The sequence below is a fragment of the Pristiophorus japonicus genome, chromosome 13 (genome assembly GCF_044704955.1).
Source record: "Pristiophorus japonicus isolate sPriJap1 chromosome 13, sPriJap1.hap1, whole genome shotgun sequence".
Lineage (NCBI taxonomy): Eukaryota > Metazoa > Chordata > Chondrichthyes > Pristiophoridae > Pristiophorus > Pristiophorus japonicus.
In genome coordinates, this window is record NC_091989.1 from 169,489,632 (window position 1) to 169,505,227 (window position 15,596).

Consider the following 15,596-nt stretch of genomic DNA (forward strand, 5'->3'; position numbering starts at 1 on the left):
ATTATAATCCATTGTAACTTATTTAAATACCATCATTTTTATCCTTTAGCTCTAGAGTAGTGGATGCAGCAGCACATTATAACCCCATTTTTATGCTTATTTATGTGCCCCGAATTTATATCACCCCTTTCGAGGTGGGTGATGTGAAAGTGGGTGCCTGAATCACAATGGGCACGGTTGCAACCTGAAGCATGTGATAAGCACAAAGATGGCTAGTAACCACATTACAGTTTGTAGAATCTTAGAATCAGAGAAATTTACAGCACAGAAGGAGGTCATTCGGCCCATCATGTCTGCGCCGGCCAACAAAGAGCTATCCAGCCTAATCCCACATTCCAGCTCTTGGTCCGTAGCCCTGTAGCTTACAGCACTTCAAATGCATATCCAAGTACTTTTTAAATGCGATGAGGGTTTCTGCCTCTACCACCCTTTCAGGAAGTGAGTTCCAGACCCCCACCATCCTCTGGGTGAAGAAATTTCCCCTCAAATCACCTCTAAACCTTCTACCAACTACTTTAAACCTATGTCCCCTGGTTACTGACCTCTCAAGGGAAATGGGTCCATCCTATCCACTCTATCAAGACCCCTCATAATTTTATGCACCACAATAAGGTCTCCCCCCCAGCCTCCTCTGTTCCAAAGAATACAACCCCAGTCTATCCAATCTTTCCTCATAGCTAAAATGTTCTAGTCCAGGCAACATCCTGGTAAATCTCCTCTGTACCCTCTCTAGTGCAATCACATCTTCCCTGTAATGCGGTGACCATACGCCACACTCATTCGTTCCCTGAGTTCTTTTAAAACGAATGCAGCCAACCCGTTATGTGGCATGCAACCAAAGCATCACTGCAGCTTTTGGAACTGGTGCCCAAGAGAAGGTTGGAGCTCTATTTACAAAAACGATGGGAGCCTTTGCCCTTTGCTCCCCTGGTATCCCTGGTCCGCCTGCTTCCTTTCTTAATGCCTCCTCCCCCCGCCTCACCATGCCCATCCTGCCCCACGTACTGTCACTAGAAAAGGCCATTCTAGCACGCCAGCATATTGCAAATGTGCCCAGTGCAGCAGTAAATTTATGTAAAATGTGCTGGCCCCCATGACTTGCGAAGTTTCATGTAGTGGCTGAGCCGATATGTTGTGTGTGTTTGCCTTGTTGAAAACAAACCATTTCAACAAATAAAACCACTGCAATCATTTATACATGTGCCTGTAATTATTAATTGATGTTGAACATAATGTATCTAATTGAAACATAGAAGAGTCAGAGGGGGATTGACAGGGTAGATGCTGAGAGGTTGTTTCCCCTGGCTGGAGAGTCTAGAACTAGGGGGCACAATCTCAAGATAAGGAGTAGGCCATTTAAGACTGAGATGAGGAGGAATTTCTTCACTCAGAGTATTATGTCTATAATGAACTTGTGAATGACTCCACGAGGCAATGTGTTGTACTCAAACTGTAGTGACCTTGGTCCTTTATTTGTAACTCCAGAGTGAGGCAGCCACATGATGGCTCCCCTTTTATACAGCCCCTGCCACCAAGGCAGGAAACCCCAGTCTCCACCAGTTACACCCTCTAGTGGTGCCAGCATAGTATATACACAGTGTAAACCTTATTGATCATACATCAGATAAACAAGTCCCCATCTTATGCAACTATACAGTGACTACACAGAGAGTAAATCTATAGTCTGCATATATAACACAGAAGGTAGTGAATCTTTGGGATTCTCTACTCCAAAGGGCTGTGGATGTTGATGTTGAGTATATTCAAGGCTGAGATCGATACATTTTTTTGGACTGTAGGAGAATCAAGGGATATGGAGATTGGACGGGAAAGTTGAGGACAAAGATCAGGCACGATTTTATTGAATGGTGGAACAGGCTGGAAGGGCCGTATGGTCTACTCCTGCTCCTAATTCTTATGTTCTTATGTTTTATTGACTAGGTGTTGAATGAATTATCATTACACGATGTTGTATTAATTCATGGAAAATCACCATTGTGGAAGAGAATTAGCAATGCAATTGTATACCTACAGGTAAGGTTTATTATATATTGCTGTCTTTATCATGTTTACAATATAACCAGAAATAGTTCCTATACTGGCTTTGAATTCAGAATGGTGCTGTTGCTAAAAATCAAGTAGACTCGGAAGTTTATCTTCTGAATTATACTGTTCCGTAAAAATACCTAACCTGATTCTACTAAAATCCATCATATGCCACTTTAACTCAGGCTTTAACCCCCTTATTTTACTTTATTTTAAATGGATTAATGTCTCTGTTTAAAAACATTAATACAAGTTAATGAAGTGTTTGTACAGCAACAATGCTGGTTGGAAAATAGGCTTTGACCTACATCTCTGCACTCCTCAATGGTAACTCGTTAAATTCTTGCAAAACATCAAATTCTCTGTTATTTATGATCAAGGACATTTGGAAACATTCATGACATAATAATTCCAAATAATGCAACAGGAAAGAAGACAAGACACAGTAAATCAAATCGCAGAACAGAGAGATGAGCAACAAGGAACATACACAAGGAGAGATAGAAAAGAACATAATTCCAGACCTTTTACAAATAATCAATCTAGATTAAAGATCAAACCTGCTTTGGATTAGTAGTGCTAAACTGGAACCTCGGATGGCTTAGAAGCTATGCATTCCGGTAAGACCGTGATGCCTTCCAAGTCCTCATGCATTCATGTAGGAAATATAACAAAACAAGATTAGCCAAAAAAAACATTTAGAGTGTATTGCTGAGGCCACACCTGGAATACTGCGTGCAGTTTTGGTTTCCATATTTACGAAAGGATATGCTTGCTTTGGAAGCAGTTCAGAGAAGGTTCACTCGGTTGATTCCCGAGATGAGGGGGTTGACTTATGAGGAAAGGTTGAGTAGGTTAAGCCTCTACTAATTGGAATTCAGAAGAATGAGAGGTAATCTTATCAAAACATATAAGATTATGAGGGGGCTTGACAAGGTGGATGCAGAGAGGATGTTTCCACTGATAGAGGAGACTAGAACTAGGGGGCATCATCTTAGAATAAGGGGCCACCCATTTAAAACTGTGATGAGGAGAAATTTCTTCCCTCAGAGGGTTGTAAATCTGTGGAATTCATTGCCTCAGAGAGCTGTGGAAGCTGGGAAATTGAATAAATTTAAGACAGGAGTAGACAGTTTCTTAAATGATAAGTGACTAAGGGGTTATGGATAGCGGGCGGGGAAGTGGACCTGAGTCCATGATTGGATCAGCCATGATATTAAATGGCAGAGCAGGCTCGAGGGGCTGTATGGCCTACTCCTGCTTCTATTTCTTATGTTCTTATGTTCTTATAAATGTAACATGCTTGGGAGGAAAAAGGTGACTGTGGACCTATGGGTGTTCTTCATGTCATTTTGGGTTGTGTTGTAGACTATTTGATAGAGATCAATTGCTGTGTGTCAGCCTCCTTCCTACTATGATTCACAACAACATGCCATGAGTAAGCACGAGACAGTTGAGTGTACGAAACAGACTGTTGGTATAGCACAGATGATCAGTCCTTACAATACAAAGGGTAATAATTTGAGTTTCTCTCAATCCTGCTTCCTGACTTAGCCCTGCTACTTCACCCTTTTTTATACACTGGTTGTTTACCACAAACTGGTATTTTATGCATAGATACATGCATAGATTTCATGAACTGTCAACTCTTTCTAACTGCCCTGTGAAATACTTCCCAACTTATGATAAAACAGATTATTTATTTCAAAACATTTAAACCATGGACTATAGTTCATTAATCACCCATGGTCAATGTATTATTCGAGCCAGCAAGCCCTGCATTCCAATTGATAAGCAGATGTCTGGATTGGAACAGGATGTTTCATTAACTCTCAACTCGCTAGCATATCCAACACTATGATTAGTTAACAACACCCATTATCATTGTATCATGTGATTACCAGGATGGTAGAAGGTGAATTAAGTGGACATTTTGTCTGGCAATTCCTAAGTTCCACTATTGGATCTCCTGTGTCACTGCTTATGAAAGTCAGAGGTAACATCTGACTTGTCTCTGCTCTTCTAACTCTCTCTCTTCCTTTGATCTCCTGTTCTTTTCCCCTTTGCTCTTTTCCTTCTGGTTCTTTCTCTTGCTTTGCATAGCTCCTTCTTCTTATTTATGCCAGTTGTGGCTCAGGGGGTAACACTCTTGCCTCGGAGTCAGAAGGTTGTGGGTTCAAGTCCCACTACAGGGACTAGAGCACAAAAATTGAGGCTGACACTCCAGTGCAGTGCTGAGGGAGTGCTGCACTGTTGGAGGTGCCATCTTTCCGATGAGATGTTAAACTGAGGCCTCATCTGCCCACGCCACTATTTTTAAGAAGAGTAAGGGAGTTATCCCCAGTGTCCTGGCCAATGTTTATCCCTCAATCAACATCACTATCTGGTCAATATCACATTGCTGATTGTAGAAGCTTGCTTGTTGCAAATTGGCTGCTGCGTTTCTTACACTGATTACACTTCACTTCAAAAAGTACTTCATTGGCTGTAAAGCGCTTTGGGATGACCTATAGTCGTGAAAGGCGCTATGTAAAGGCAAGCCTTTCTTTCAACCTCCGTATCCCATCCTCTTTCAGCTGGCCGGTGGTGAATGGTATGTCAGGTATCACTCATAGGCAGTCCCTTGAAACGAGGATGACTTGCTTCCACGCCAAAAAAGGATGCATTCACAGGTGCTTCTATGAAGGACCTGAACTACATCCTGAAGGGTGGAAGGTGCCTGTGTGCGGATTTTTTTAATGTGTGGTGACCGTTGCACACCAGCCACCACATGGGCTTGACAGAGCTTGGTCTTGGTCCAGTGGCAAGGATTACCCAAGATGACTGGAGACCAGCTCTGCTGCACGGACCTAGTGCGCACACATATCGCAGTGTGGGCTGGCCCGTGCTGCCCCTGGGCTCCTGGCTCCGAACTCACACCTCCCTGTGCCTTGATCATGTCCCTCTACAGACTCTTGCTGCTCCTTTGCCACAACCTCGCCGCTCCTGCTGTATCTGTACACACTCCAATCACCGACCTGGACCTTGATGATGTCACTCTTCAATGCCAGATATGGTCTGGTGGTGGCTGCAGGATGTTGAGCAGGGGAGGCATCCAGCCACGGGTGAGAGGTGATAGGAGAGAAAAGGGAAGAGGAAAAGGCAGGAAGGCTGGGATGCTTAGGGTGGAAGGACAAAGAAAGAAGACACAAAGGCTCAGTGCAGGAAGTAATGGGCGCACAGGATTGGGAAGGGTGCAGAGGGGCGGTTCAGTACAGGCACTACTTTAGGCCAGCAGGTACAGGACACTTTGGATTACAGGTCGTATTTCCTGCTGGCGGATGCAGGATGGTGGCTCAGGATCTATGTAATCAGGGGCAGTATCACTCTCGGATGGAGATAGGTATATGCAAACAGCTTGAGTGCCCATCTTTGGATGCGAGCAGAGGCATTGATATTAATACCTTTGCTTTCTGAGAATAGCGATATGAGCAGGTAATGATCAGTTTCTAACTCGAACTTAAGCCCAAACAGATACTGGTGCATTTTTTTCATTCCGTAAACGCATGCCAGAGCTTCTTTTTCAATCATGCTGTAGGCCCTTTCGTTCGTGGACAAACTCCTGGACGTATAAGCGACCGGTTGCAATGTTTTCGATTCATTTGCTTGTTGTAACACACATCCGACCCCGTACGACGACGCATCGCAAGCTAGCACTAAACGTTTACATGGGTCATACAGAACCAGCAGTTTGTTGAAACGTAACAGATTTCTGGCTTTCTCAAAAGCAGTCTCTTATGATTTCCCCCATACCCAGTCATCTCTCTTGCGTAGCAACACATGTAGAGGTTCTAGCAAGGTGCTTAACCTGGGATGGAAATTACCAAAATAATTGAAGAGTTCCAGGAACGACCACAGCTCCGTCACGTTCTGTGGTCTTGACGCATTCTTGATTGTCTCCGTCTTGGCGTTGGTGGGTCTGATGCCGTCTGCCGCGATTCTTCTCCCTAAGAACTCGACCTCTGGCACCAGGAAATCACACTTCGAGCGTTTCAACCTGAGTCCCACACGATCTAGCTGACTTGAAACTTCTTCCAGGTTCTGCACGTGTTCGCTGGTGTCCTGACCTGTGATCAATATGTCGTCCTGGAAAATCACGATGCACGGAACTGAATTTAGCAGACTCTCCATGTTCCTTTGAAAAATAGCCGCGGCCAATCGAATCCCAAACGGGCATCTATTGTAGATGAACAGACCTTTGTGCGTGTTGATGCAGGTGAGGCCTTTCGAAGATTCCGCCAGCTCCTGCATCATGTAGGCCGAGGTCAGGTCCAACTTGGTGAATGCCTTCCCTCCTGCCAGCGTCACAAATAGGTCGTCTGCCTTGGGTAGCAGGTACTGGTCCTGCAGCGAAAAACAGTTAATCGTTACTTTATAGTCCCCACAAATTCTGACTGTGCCATCACCCTTGAGAACCGGATCAGACTGGCCCACTCGTTGAACTCAACTGGCGCAGTGATGCTCTCTCGTTGCAGCTTGTCCAACTCGATCTTCACTTTCTCTCGCATCGTGTAATACACTGCACGTGCCTTGTGGTAGATGGGTCGTGTACCGAGAACCAAGTGGATCTGCACCTTCGCCCCAGAGAAATTTCCGATGCCTTTCTCAAACGACGGGAACTTGCTCAAAACCTGGGCACATGAGATGTCGTTGACAGACAAAAGCGCTTGGATGTCATCGCAGTTCCAGCAGATTTTTCCCAGCCAGCTTCTGCCGAACAGTGTGGGGCCATCTCCTGGTACAATCCATATTGGTAGTTCGTGCACCGCTTTTACTACTGTACTGCCAATTACAGGGATCAGCTCATTAGTGTAAGTTCTCAGCTTGATATGAATAGGGCTCAGCTTGGGCCTTTGTGCCTTGTTGCACCACAGCCTCTCGAAGGCCTTTTTGCTCATGATAGACTGACTCGCACCCATGTCCAATTCCATGGATACTGGAATTCCGTTCAGTTCAACTTTTAACATGATCGGTGGACATTTCGTAGTGAAGGTGTGTACCCCGTACACTTCTGCCTCCTCAGTTTGAGTCTCTAGTTCAGCTTGATCTGCCATCGATCGGTCTTCCTCTGCAATGTGGTGGTTTGCAGAGTTTGCAGCTCATCTGCACATTTGCTGCAGGTGTCCCATTGTTCCACAGCCTTTGCACACATAGTGTTTGAAGCGGCATTGATGGGCTCAATGATCACCTTCACAATGCCAACAAGGTGTTAATTGCCTCGCATTCACACTTGATGGTGGACTCTTGAGTCATCTGAGGTCGGGCAGCTGCAGGCATGTATGTTCTGCCATATGCATTCCTGCCTGAAAATGACATTACTTTGTGTACAGTACTTGCCGATGCATCTTTATGCTGCAAAATTTGTTTGGTGTTATCACTGGTGGACATAAATGCCTGGGCTATCGTTATGGCTTTGCTCAGGTTCGGTGTTTCAACAGTCAATAGTTTGCGAAGGATAACCTCATGGCCAATGCCAAGCACAAAAAAATCTCTTAGCATTTGCTCCAGGAATCCACCGAATTCGTAATGTCCTGCAAGGCGCCTATGTTCGGCGACATAGCTTGCCACTTCCTGGCCTTCAGACCGTTGACATGTATAAAATCGATACTTTGCCATCAGAACGCTCTCCTTTGGATTTAGGTGCTCCGGAACCAGCGGACACAGTTCTTCATACGATTTGGTTGTTGGTTTCACTGGAGCAAGAAGATTCTTCATGAGGCCATAGGTTGTTGCCCGCAGACGGTGAGGAGGATCGCCCTTCGTTTGGCAGTGTTCTCATTCCCTTCCAGCTCATTGGCCACGAAGTATTGGTCACGTCGCTCCATGAAGGCTTCCCAATTGTCACCTTCTGAGAATTTCTCCAGGATATCAACAGTTCTCTGCATTTTCGCGTGATGGTTTGTTATCCATTACTCGTCGCCAGTTGTTATGGTCTCAAATAAAGCAATGTGACTGAGTACTGTAAACTTGAGTACGTGTGACCTTAGTCTCTTTATTCTGACTCCAGAGTGCCGGCACATCATGGGAAGCCTGCTTATATGCAGTGCTCCTAAGGGATGCTGGGATCCCTTGGGACTTCAACAGATGCACCCTCTGGTAGCGGTAGAATGCTGGTTACAAGGTGTTGCATACTTAACAACAACCTTTGTAAAAACTAATATATTACGAATGGTTTTCTCATCATGTTGCTGATAAAAATTCAGAGGAACTGTACCATGTTCAAAAAATCTATTAACAATCAAATAAGAGCAGTGGTTATATAATGGAGTGGATTTTTCTCAAATGCAACAAAATGAAACATTTTCATGAAATGTAAACAGTGGTCATATGATAGCAAAAGGATCAGGCATTAAATCCAACATGCAAGTGTAACAACTCCATCCTCCTCACTGGCTACTCTGAGGCTGAGCCAGACCGTTCCCAACCCTGGTGTCATATTTGACCCAAAGGTGAGCTTCTGACTACATCTCATCATCATAGGCAGTCCCTCGAAATCGAGGAAGACTTGCTTCCACTCTAAAAGTGAGTTCTTAAGTGACTGAACAATCCAATATGGGAATAGCAGTTTCTGTCACAGGTGGGACAGACAGTCAGTGAAGGAAAGGGTGGGTGGGGAGTTTGGTTTGCCGCACGCTTCTTCCGCTGCCTGCGCTTGCTTTCTGCCTGCGCTTGCTTTCTGCATGCTCGAGGTGCTCAGCACCCTCTCAGATGTTCTTCCTCCACTTAGGGTGGCCTTTGGCCAGGGACTCCCAGATGTCGGTGGGGATGTTGCATTTTATCAAAGAGGCTTTGAGGGTATCCTTGAAATGTTTCCTCTGCCCATCCGTGGCTCGCTTGCTGTGTAGGATTTCTGAGAAGAGCGTTTGCTTTGCGAGTTTTGTGTCAGGCATGCGAACAATGTGGCCCACCCAACTAAGCTGGTCGAGTGTGGTCAGTGCTTCGATGCTGGGGATGTTGGCCTGATCGAGGACACTAACGTTGGTGCATCTGTTCTCCCAGTGGATTTGCAGGATCTTGTGGAGACATCGTTGGTGGTATTTCTCCAGCGATTTGAGATGTCTACTGTATATGGTCCACGTCTCTCAGCCATACAGTAGGGCGGGTATCACTACAGCTGTCTAGACCATGAGCTTGGTGCCAGATTTGAGGGCCTGATCTTCGAACACTCTCATCCTCAGGCAGCCGAAGGCTACGCTAGTGCACTGGAGGCAGTGTTGGGTCTCATCATCGATGTCTGCCCTTGCTGATAGTGGGCTCCCGAGGTATGGAAAGTGGTCTACGTTGTCCAGGGCCGCGTTGTGGCTGGGGGCAGTGCTGTGTTGGGGGGCAGGTTGGTGGAGGACCTTTGTCTTACAGATGTTTAGTGTAAGGCCCATGCTTTCGTACACCTCAGTGAAGATGTTGACTATGACTTGGAGTTCAGCCTCTGAATGTGCACAACGCAAGCGCTGTCGGCATACTGTAGCTCGATGGTAGACAGTCTTGGATCTGGCCTGCAGATGATGACGGTTGAACAGGTTCCCACTGGTTCTGTAGTTTAGTTCCACTCCAGCAGGGAGCTTGTTGACTGTGAGGTGGAGCATTGCAGCGAAGAAGATCGAGAAGAGGGTTGGCGATGACGCAACCCTGCTTAGCCCGGTCCAGATGTGTATTGGGTCTGTGATGGATCCGTTGTTCAGGATCATGGCTTGCATGTTTTCGCGGAGCAGGCGGAGGATGGCGACAAACTTTTAGGGGCAGCTGAAACGGAGGAGGATGCTCCATAGTCCCTCACGGATAACAGTGTCAAAGGCCTTTGTAAGGTCAAAGAAGGCCATGTACAAGGGTTGGAGCTGCTCTCTGCATTTCTCTTGCAGTTGTCGTGCCATAAAGATCATGTCCATTGTACCCCGTAGTGGATGGAATCTGCACTGTAACTCCGGGAGGAGCTCCTCAGCCACAGGGAGAAGATGGATGAGGAGGAGTCTAGCGATGACCTTCCCACTGGCTGATAACAGGGAGATTCCTCTGTAGTTGCCGCTGTCAGACTTGTCCCCTTTTTTAAAGATGGTCACGATTACTGTATCTCTGAGATCTCCCGGCATGCTCTCCTCCTTCCAGATGAGAGAGATGAAGTCATGCATTCATGCCAGTAGTGCCTCTCTGCCATACATTAGTGCCTCAGCGGGGATTCCATCCACTCCCGTTGCCTTGTTGTTCTTGAGCTGACCTTGAATGACCTGGATGGCCTTTTCTACCTCGTGCAGGGCTGGAGTTTTGCTGACATGGTGGCGGGTAGTATGCTGCGGGATGGAGTCGAGGACACTCGTGTCAAAGGCAGAGGCTCGGTTAACAAGATCTTTGAAATGCTCCTTCCAGCAGGTCCTGACTGCCTCAGTGTCCTTGATGAGTATTTTTCCATTCTTGGCCAGCAGTGGGGTGGGGCCTTGGGTGCTTGAGCCATAGGTGGACTTTACTGCGGTGAAGAATCCTCGCACATCATGGCCATGGCTGTTGGCCAGCTGCTGAATCTCCTGTGCTTTCTCCACTCACCATTTGTTCTTTAGGTTGCGGGTTTTTTAATGGACCTCGGCCTTAAGCCGTCAAGCTGCTTTGCTGCTCCAGAGTTGGATTGTTTTTTTAGGTTCAGAAGTGCCCTGTGCTTGTGATTAATTAGCTTTTGGATCTCCTGGTCATTCTCATCAAACCTGTACATATCTGTGCCATCACTAAGACTGCCTATTTCCACCTCTGGAACATCGCCACACTCTTCCCTTCCTAAGCTCATCTGCTGGCCTCTGGACTTGACTATCCAAGGTACACCTGGACAGCCTCCCATGTTCTACCCTCCATCATAAACTTGAGTTCATCCAAAACTCTGCTGCCCATGTCCTAACTCGCTCCAAGTCCAGTTCACCCATCATCCCTGTGCTCACTGATCTACAATTCTGGCCTCTTGAGCATCCCAATTTCAATTGCTCCAACATTGGTGCCTGTGCCTTCAGCTACCAAGGAGCTAAGCTCTAGAATTTTCTCCTTAAACCTTTCTACCTCTCTTTCCTCCTTTAAGATGCTCCTTAAAATCTATTTCTCATTTGCCCTAATATATCCTTATGTGGCTTGGTGTCACATTTTGTTTTGGAATACTCCTGTGAAGCGCCTTTGAATTGAAATATAATTTCCAGTACTAACAAATATGAGGGTAAGGTCGTCCTTAATTTGATTTATAATGACCATATGACGAGTGGAAGGTGTACAATTTGGAAGGATAGAATGGAAGACTTGGTTTATTGTCTGCTGTGTTATAAGAGTTTTCACGGTGTCAGCTTGTGTTTGTAAAAAGTGGCAAGATTGCCCTGAAAAACTGCACAGACTTTGTAATTTAGCCCAGTAAACTTACCCTTTTGTCCCTAATCAAGATAAAGTCGCAGAACCAATTACTGTTTTTTTTAGAAAGCATTATTTTTATTGCAGTGTTTTTGAGAGTGCTTCAACTTCTAACCAGGGATACACGAACGCATATTTGCGATGCTCCCTGGTTAGACCGTGCTAATAGCTGTTCAATTAGGACCGACTAAACACTCAGCAGCTTGTATCTGAGAACATGAAACAAAACACAACAGGGCAGGTTGGAACCTTTTTAATATATTAGAACTAAAAGATCATTGTGTTGTAAGGTTTAGCCTATCACCTGTATCCGTTGTTACTGAGTGTTTAAGTACCATGTAGTGACTGTGTTTGAATCACTTCCAGTATCTGCTAACAGCTGAGTCAAGAGTAAATAGATTAATGAAGAAAATGAAGAACTTTCAGATTCAACCTGCAAAGGAAGCACAAGAATATTACTTCAACATAGACCGGCAGTTACCCGAGTGCTTTGAGGTGGGTGACCATTTTATACATGCTTGGTTGATATGGAAGTCAGTGATGTGATGTGACATTCGGAAACGACCTCCTGTTATCTGATGCTAAAGATTTAACTACGTCATATTAAGAAAGATGGACCTTGTAATTAGCATGGTTGAAACACAAGAGGCTGGAAATTCAGTTGGAGAGCTTTTAAGGCGCTAATGTCGGGCGGTCGCTAAATTTAGCACCGGAAAACAGTTTGTGACGGCAGCCACGGAATTCAGTTGTTGCGCCCTGACAGTGGAGTGGAGCACTAAGGAAAGCATTCCACACTTCTCTTAGGGCACGAGGCCAGGAGAGCAACTGAATATCCCAAGCTAAAGAGCTGACTTTGTAGCACCCTAACAGAGGCCTCCCTGTAAAAAAAAGAATCAGCACAAAAAACAGTGCCGATACATTACTCACCCCAAATAAAGTTAAATCGCAAAAAAATATATATCACTCACACCTCATGCTGTCATTCCTTCCCTTAGTGCCCCGGGACAGCTCTGCATGCCAGCTTTCTTAGGCGTTGTCACAGGGGGCACTACAGGCGGCACACAAACCAAATTTGATATCCGTGTCGATATCGGGGATGGTGCACACCGCCACGACGCTCCCGGGTGATACTCCTCAGCGCCACCGGTACCGGCACACTGAATTTGCCGAGCGGCGCTAATGCTGGCGCTGGCGTTTGCAAACCCTTTAATGCCCCTGTTCTGAAACTCATGAGGGGCGCTATCTAACCGAACCTCTCCCCAAGGACCTTTACCTGCAATGAGAATCTTTTTCAAGTGCTTACGGTGTGTATATCTGTGAAGGTTGGCATGCAGGTACAGCAGGCGGTTAAGAAAGCAAATGGCATGTTGGCCTTCATAGCGAGGGGATTTGAGTACAAGGGCAGGGAGGTGTTGCTACAATTGTACAGGGCCTTGGTGAGGCCACACCTGGAGTATTGTGTACAGTTTTGGTCTCCTAACCTGAGGAAGGACATTCTTGCTATTGAGGGAGTGCAGCGAAGGTTCACCAGACTGATTCCCGGGATGGCGGGACTGACCTATCAAGAAAGACTGGATCAACTGGGCTTGTATTCACTGGAGTTCAGAAGAATGAGAGGGGACCTCATAGAAACGTTTAAAATTCTGACGGGGTTAGACAGGTTAGATGCAGGAAGAATGTTCCCAATGTTGGGGAAGTCGAGAACCAGGGGACACTGTCTAAGGATAAGGGGGAAGCCATTTTAGGACCGAGATGAGGAGGAATTTCTTCACCCAGAGAGTGGTGAACCTGTGGAATTCTCTACCACAGAAAGTTGTTGAGGCCAATTCACTAAATACATTCAAAAAGGAGTTAGATGAAGTCCTTACTACTAGGGGAATCAAGGGGTATGGTGAGAAAGCAGGAATGGGGTACTGAGGTTGCATGTTCAGCCATGAACTCATTGAATGGCGGTGCAGGCTAGAAGGGCCGAATGGCCTACTCCTGCACCTATTTTCTATGTTTCTATGTTTCTATATAAACTTTTAAAAAAATTATTTTTAGGCTTGGTGCACATCACTGTCAAAATCAAGTAGCTCTGGAATGTGGAACGCAGTTCTCGTGTCCGTTTTGTCAGGAGGAAAAACAAGTACGTCTCAAGTGTTTGCCAGTATCACTTTTGCATTTAGTTGAGTTTCAGCTCACAAAATACTCAGCTACGTCCAACATCCAATCCCACGGTTCGATAATTGTTAGGTGATATATGAAAATGTTATTAATTGAGTAGCGAACTCTATGCTAAATTTAGATAGTAATAACTGTTGTGGAGTCTTACCCAAATCCAGCTACAGCAGTTGAGATGTGCCTTGTTGTAAGTTTGGAGATTAGTTGTTACGATGCATCTTGTAATGATAGACTCTTTGGGGGAGAAATTGGATGCATTTGCACCTCCCGGGAGCGCTAACGGGGCGCAAATGACTTTGTGACCGGGCGCTCGCCACTAATGACTGCCACTAAATTCGGTGGGAATTTAGTGATGGCACCACGGCATTGCGCCCCAATCTCCTGCGCTCGGAGATCGTGACATCACCCCATTAGCACTCCAGCCCCAAAATTGGCTTTTGCCCCCTGCAGCAGCACGGGGCGATAACAGCGACAGCTTCAGGGAACGTGTGGCCGGCCTCCACTGACGCGGAAATTAAAGGGGAGGTGGCCGGCTGCTGCTGGAAGAAAATCTGCCATTTCCGTTGCTGCTCCGGTCGCAGTTTCTTCGCAGGGTCGGTCCCGCGATCGCTCCGCCCGGCACTCGGCTCGAGTCTCCAGGCTGATCGTCGGGTACTCCCGCTCCCCGGTGACCCAGGTAGGTGGGTTCTTCTTATGCAGAGTATGCAGCTTGGGCCCTTTCCTTTAAATGAGGGAAGAGCCCCTCGTGCACAGCATCGCTACGCGGCCCAGTGCGAAGCGTTGCTGAGGCATACGCTCCGTTACCGCCTCTGAATTTAGCGAGCCGGACTTCTGCGCCTGGCACAAAATGCCCCACCTTTCGAAGGTTACTGTCCCCAAATGGGGTGATACCCAATTTCTAGGCCCTTCACTTTCCAGGTGGGAAAGGATTGACATTGTCCTTCTGTCCCCTGCACGTTAGCAGGGAAGACTCTAGCTCAGATTACTACCCTCCAGTGATTCTAGCAAGCTTTGTAGAAGTAAGAGGATTTGTAGGCTATAAAATTGAGAAGAGTTGCTTAAAAAAAGTCAGATGATAAACAAAATGGAAAACTTGCATTTATATAGCGCCATTCATGACCACCGTATGTCTCAAAGTGCTTTACAGCCAATGAAGTTGTTTTATGAAATGCTGTCACTGTTGTAATGTAGGAAACGCAGCAGCCAATTTACACACAGCAAACTCCCACAAACAGCAATGTGATAATGACCTGGTAATCTGTATTTTACTGATGTTAATTGAGGGATAAATATTGTCCAGGAACCGGAGAGAACTCCCCTGCACTTCTTTGAAATTGTGCCACGGGATCTTTTACGCCCAGCTGAGAGGGCAGATGGGGCCTCGGTTTAACATCTCATTCAAAAGACCATACATCCGACAGTGAAGCACTCCCTTGGCACTGCACTGGAGTGTCAGCCGAGATTTTTATGCTCTAGTGTCTGGAGTGGGATGCTAAAACTTTAGCAGAACTTTGCTTCGATAAGATTCCCTAAATCATTCATAAAATGTATTTTACAGGGTGGACCTCTGAGCTGTTGGCTGATGTTGCGATGTTGTACAGCACATGTCAAGATGTTGTGTCTGCTGACATTCCAATATATGTGGAGGTAAGTAGAATCTCAAATTTTTTCTTGTTATTAAAAAGTAACTATAAAAATAAATTCAAAGACCAAAGAATGTGTATGTGGGTGGAAGGAGGGAGATGTGGGAGATTGTTTTTGCAGCTGATTAAAATAAGACACCATTGATAAATAACAAATGCTCATCTTGCTTTTGGTGCTATTGGAGGGGGGGAGGGTGGATTAGACCTATTCGCAGGAGAAAGTCCATGGGGCTAGAACCACTTTTGTGATTATCGCCCAAAAATGGGCATTATTTCCAGCGTGAGTGGCAAAAAAGGGTTTTCAGATCGCCGGTTTCTCGCCCATTCTCAAAACACCTT

The 15,596-nt window shown here is 45.9% G+C and overlaps 1 protein-coding gene across 3 annotated transcripts in view; it reads left to right on the top strand.

The window, feature by feature from the left end:
* LOC139278967 (rifampicin phosphotransferase-like) overlaps positions 1–15,596 on the top strand; it is a 178,810-nt gene that overhangs the window by 133,268 nt on the left and 29,946 nt on the right. For all 3 annotated transcript variants that reach the window (XM_070898258.1, XM_070898256.1, XM_070898257.1), the window contains exons 24-27: positions 1,942–2,034; positions 11,818–11,946; positions 13,495–13,579; positions 15,173–15,261. In XM_070898258.1, coding sequence (XP_070754359.1) covers positions 1,942–2,034; positions 11,818–11,946; positions 13,495–13,579; positions 15,173–15,261 — 396 coding nt within the window. The remainder of the gene's footprint in view (positions 1–1,941; positions 2,035–11,817; positions 11,947–13,494; positions 13,580–15,172; positions 15,262–15,596) is intronic.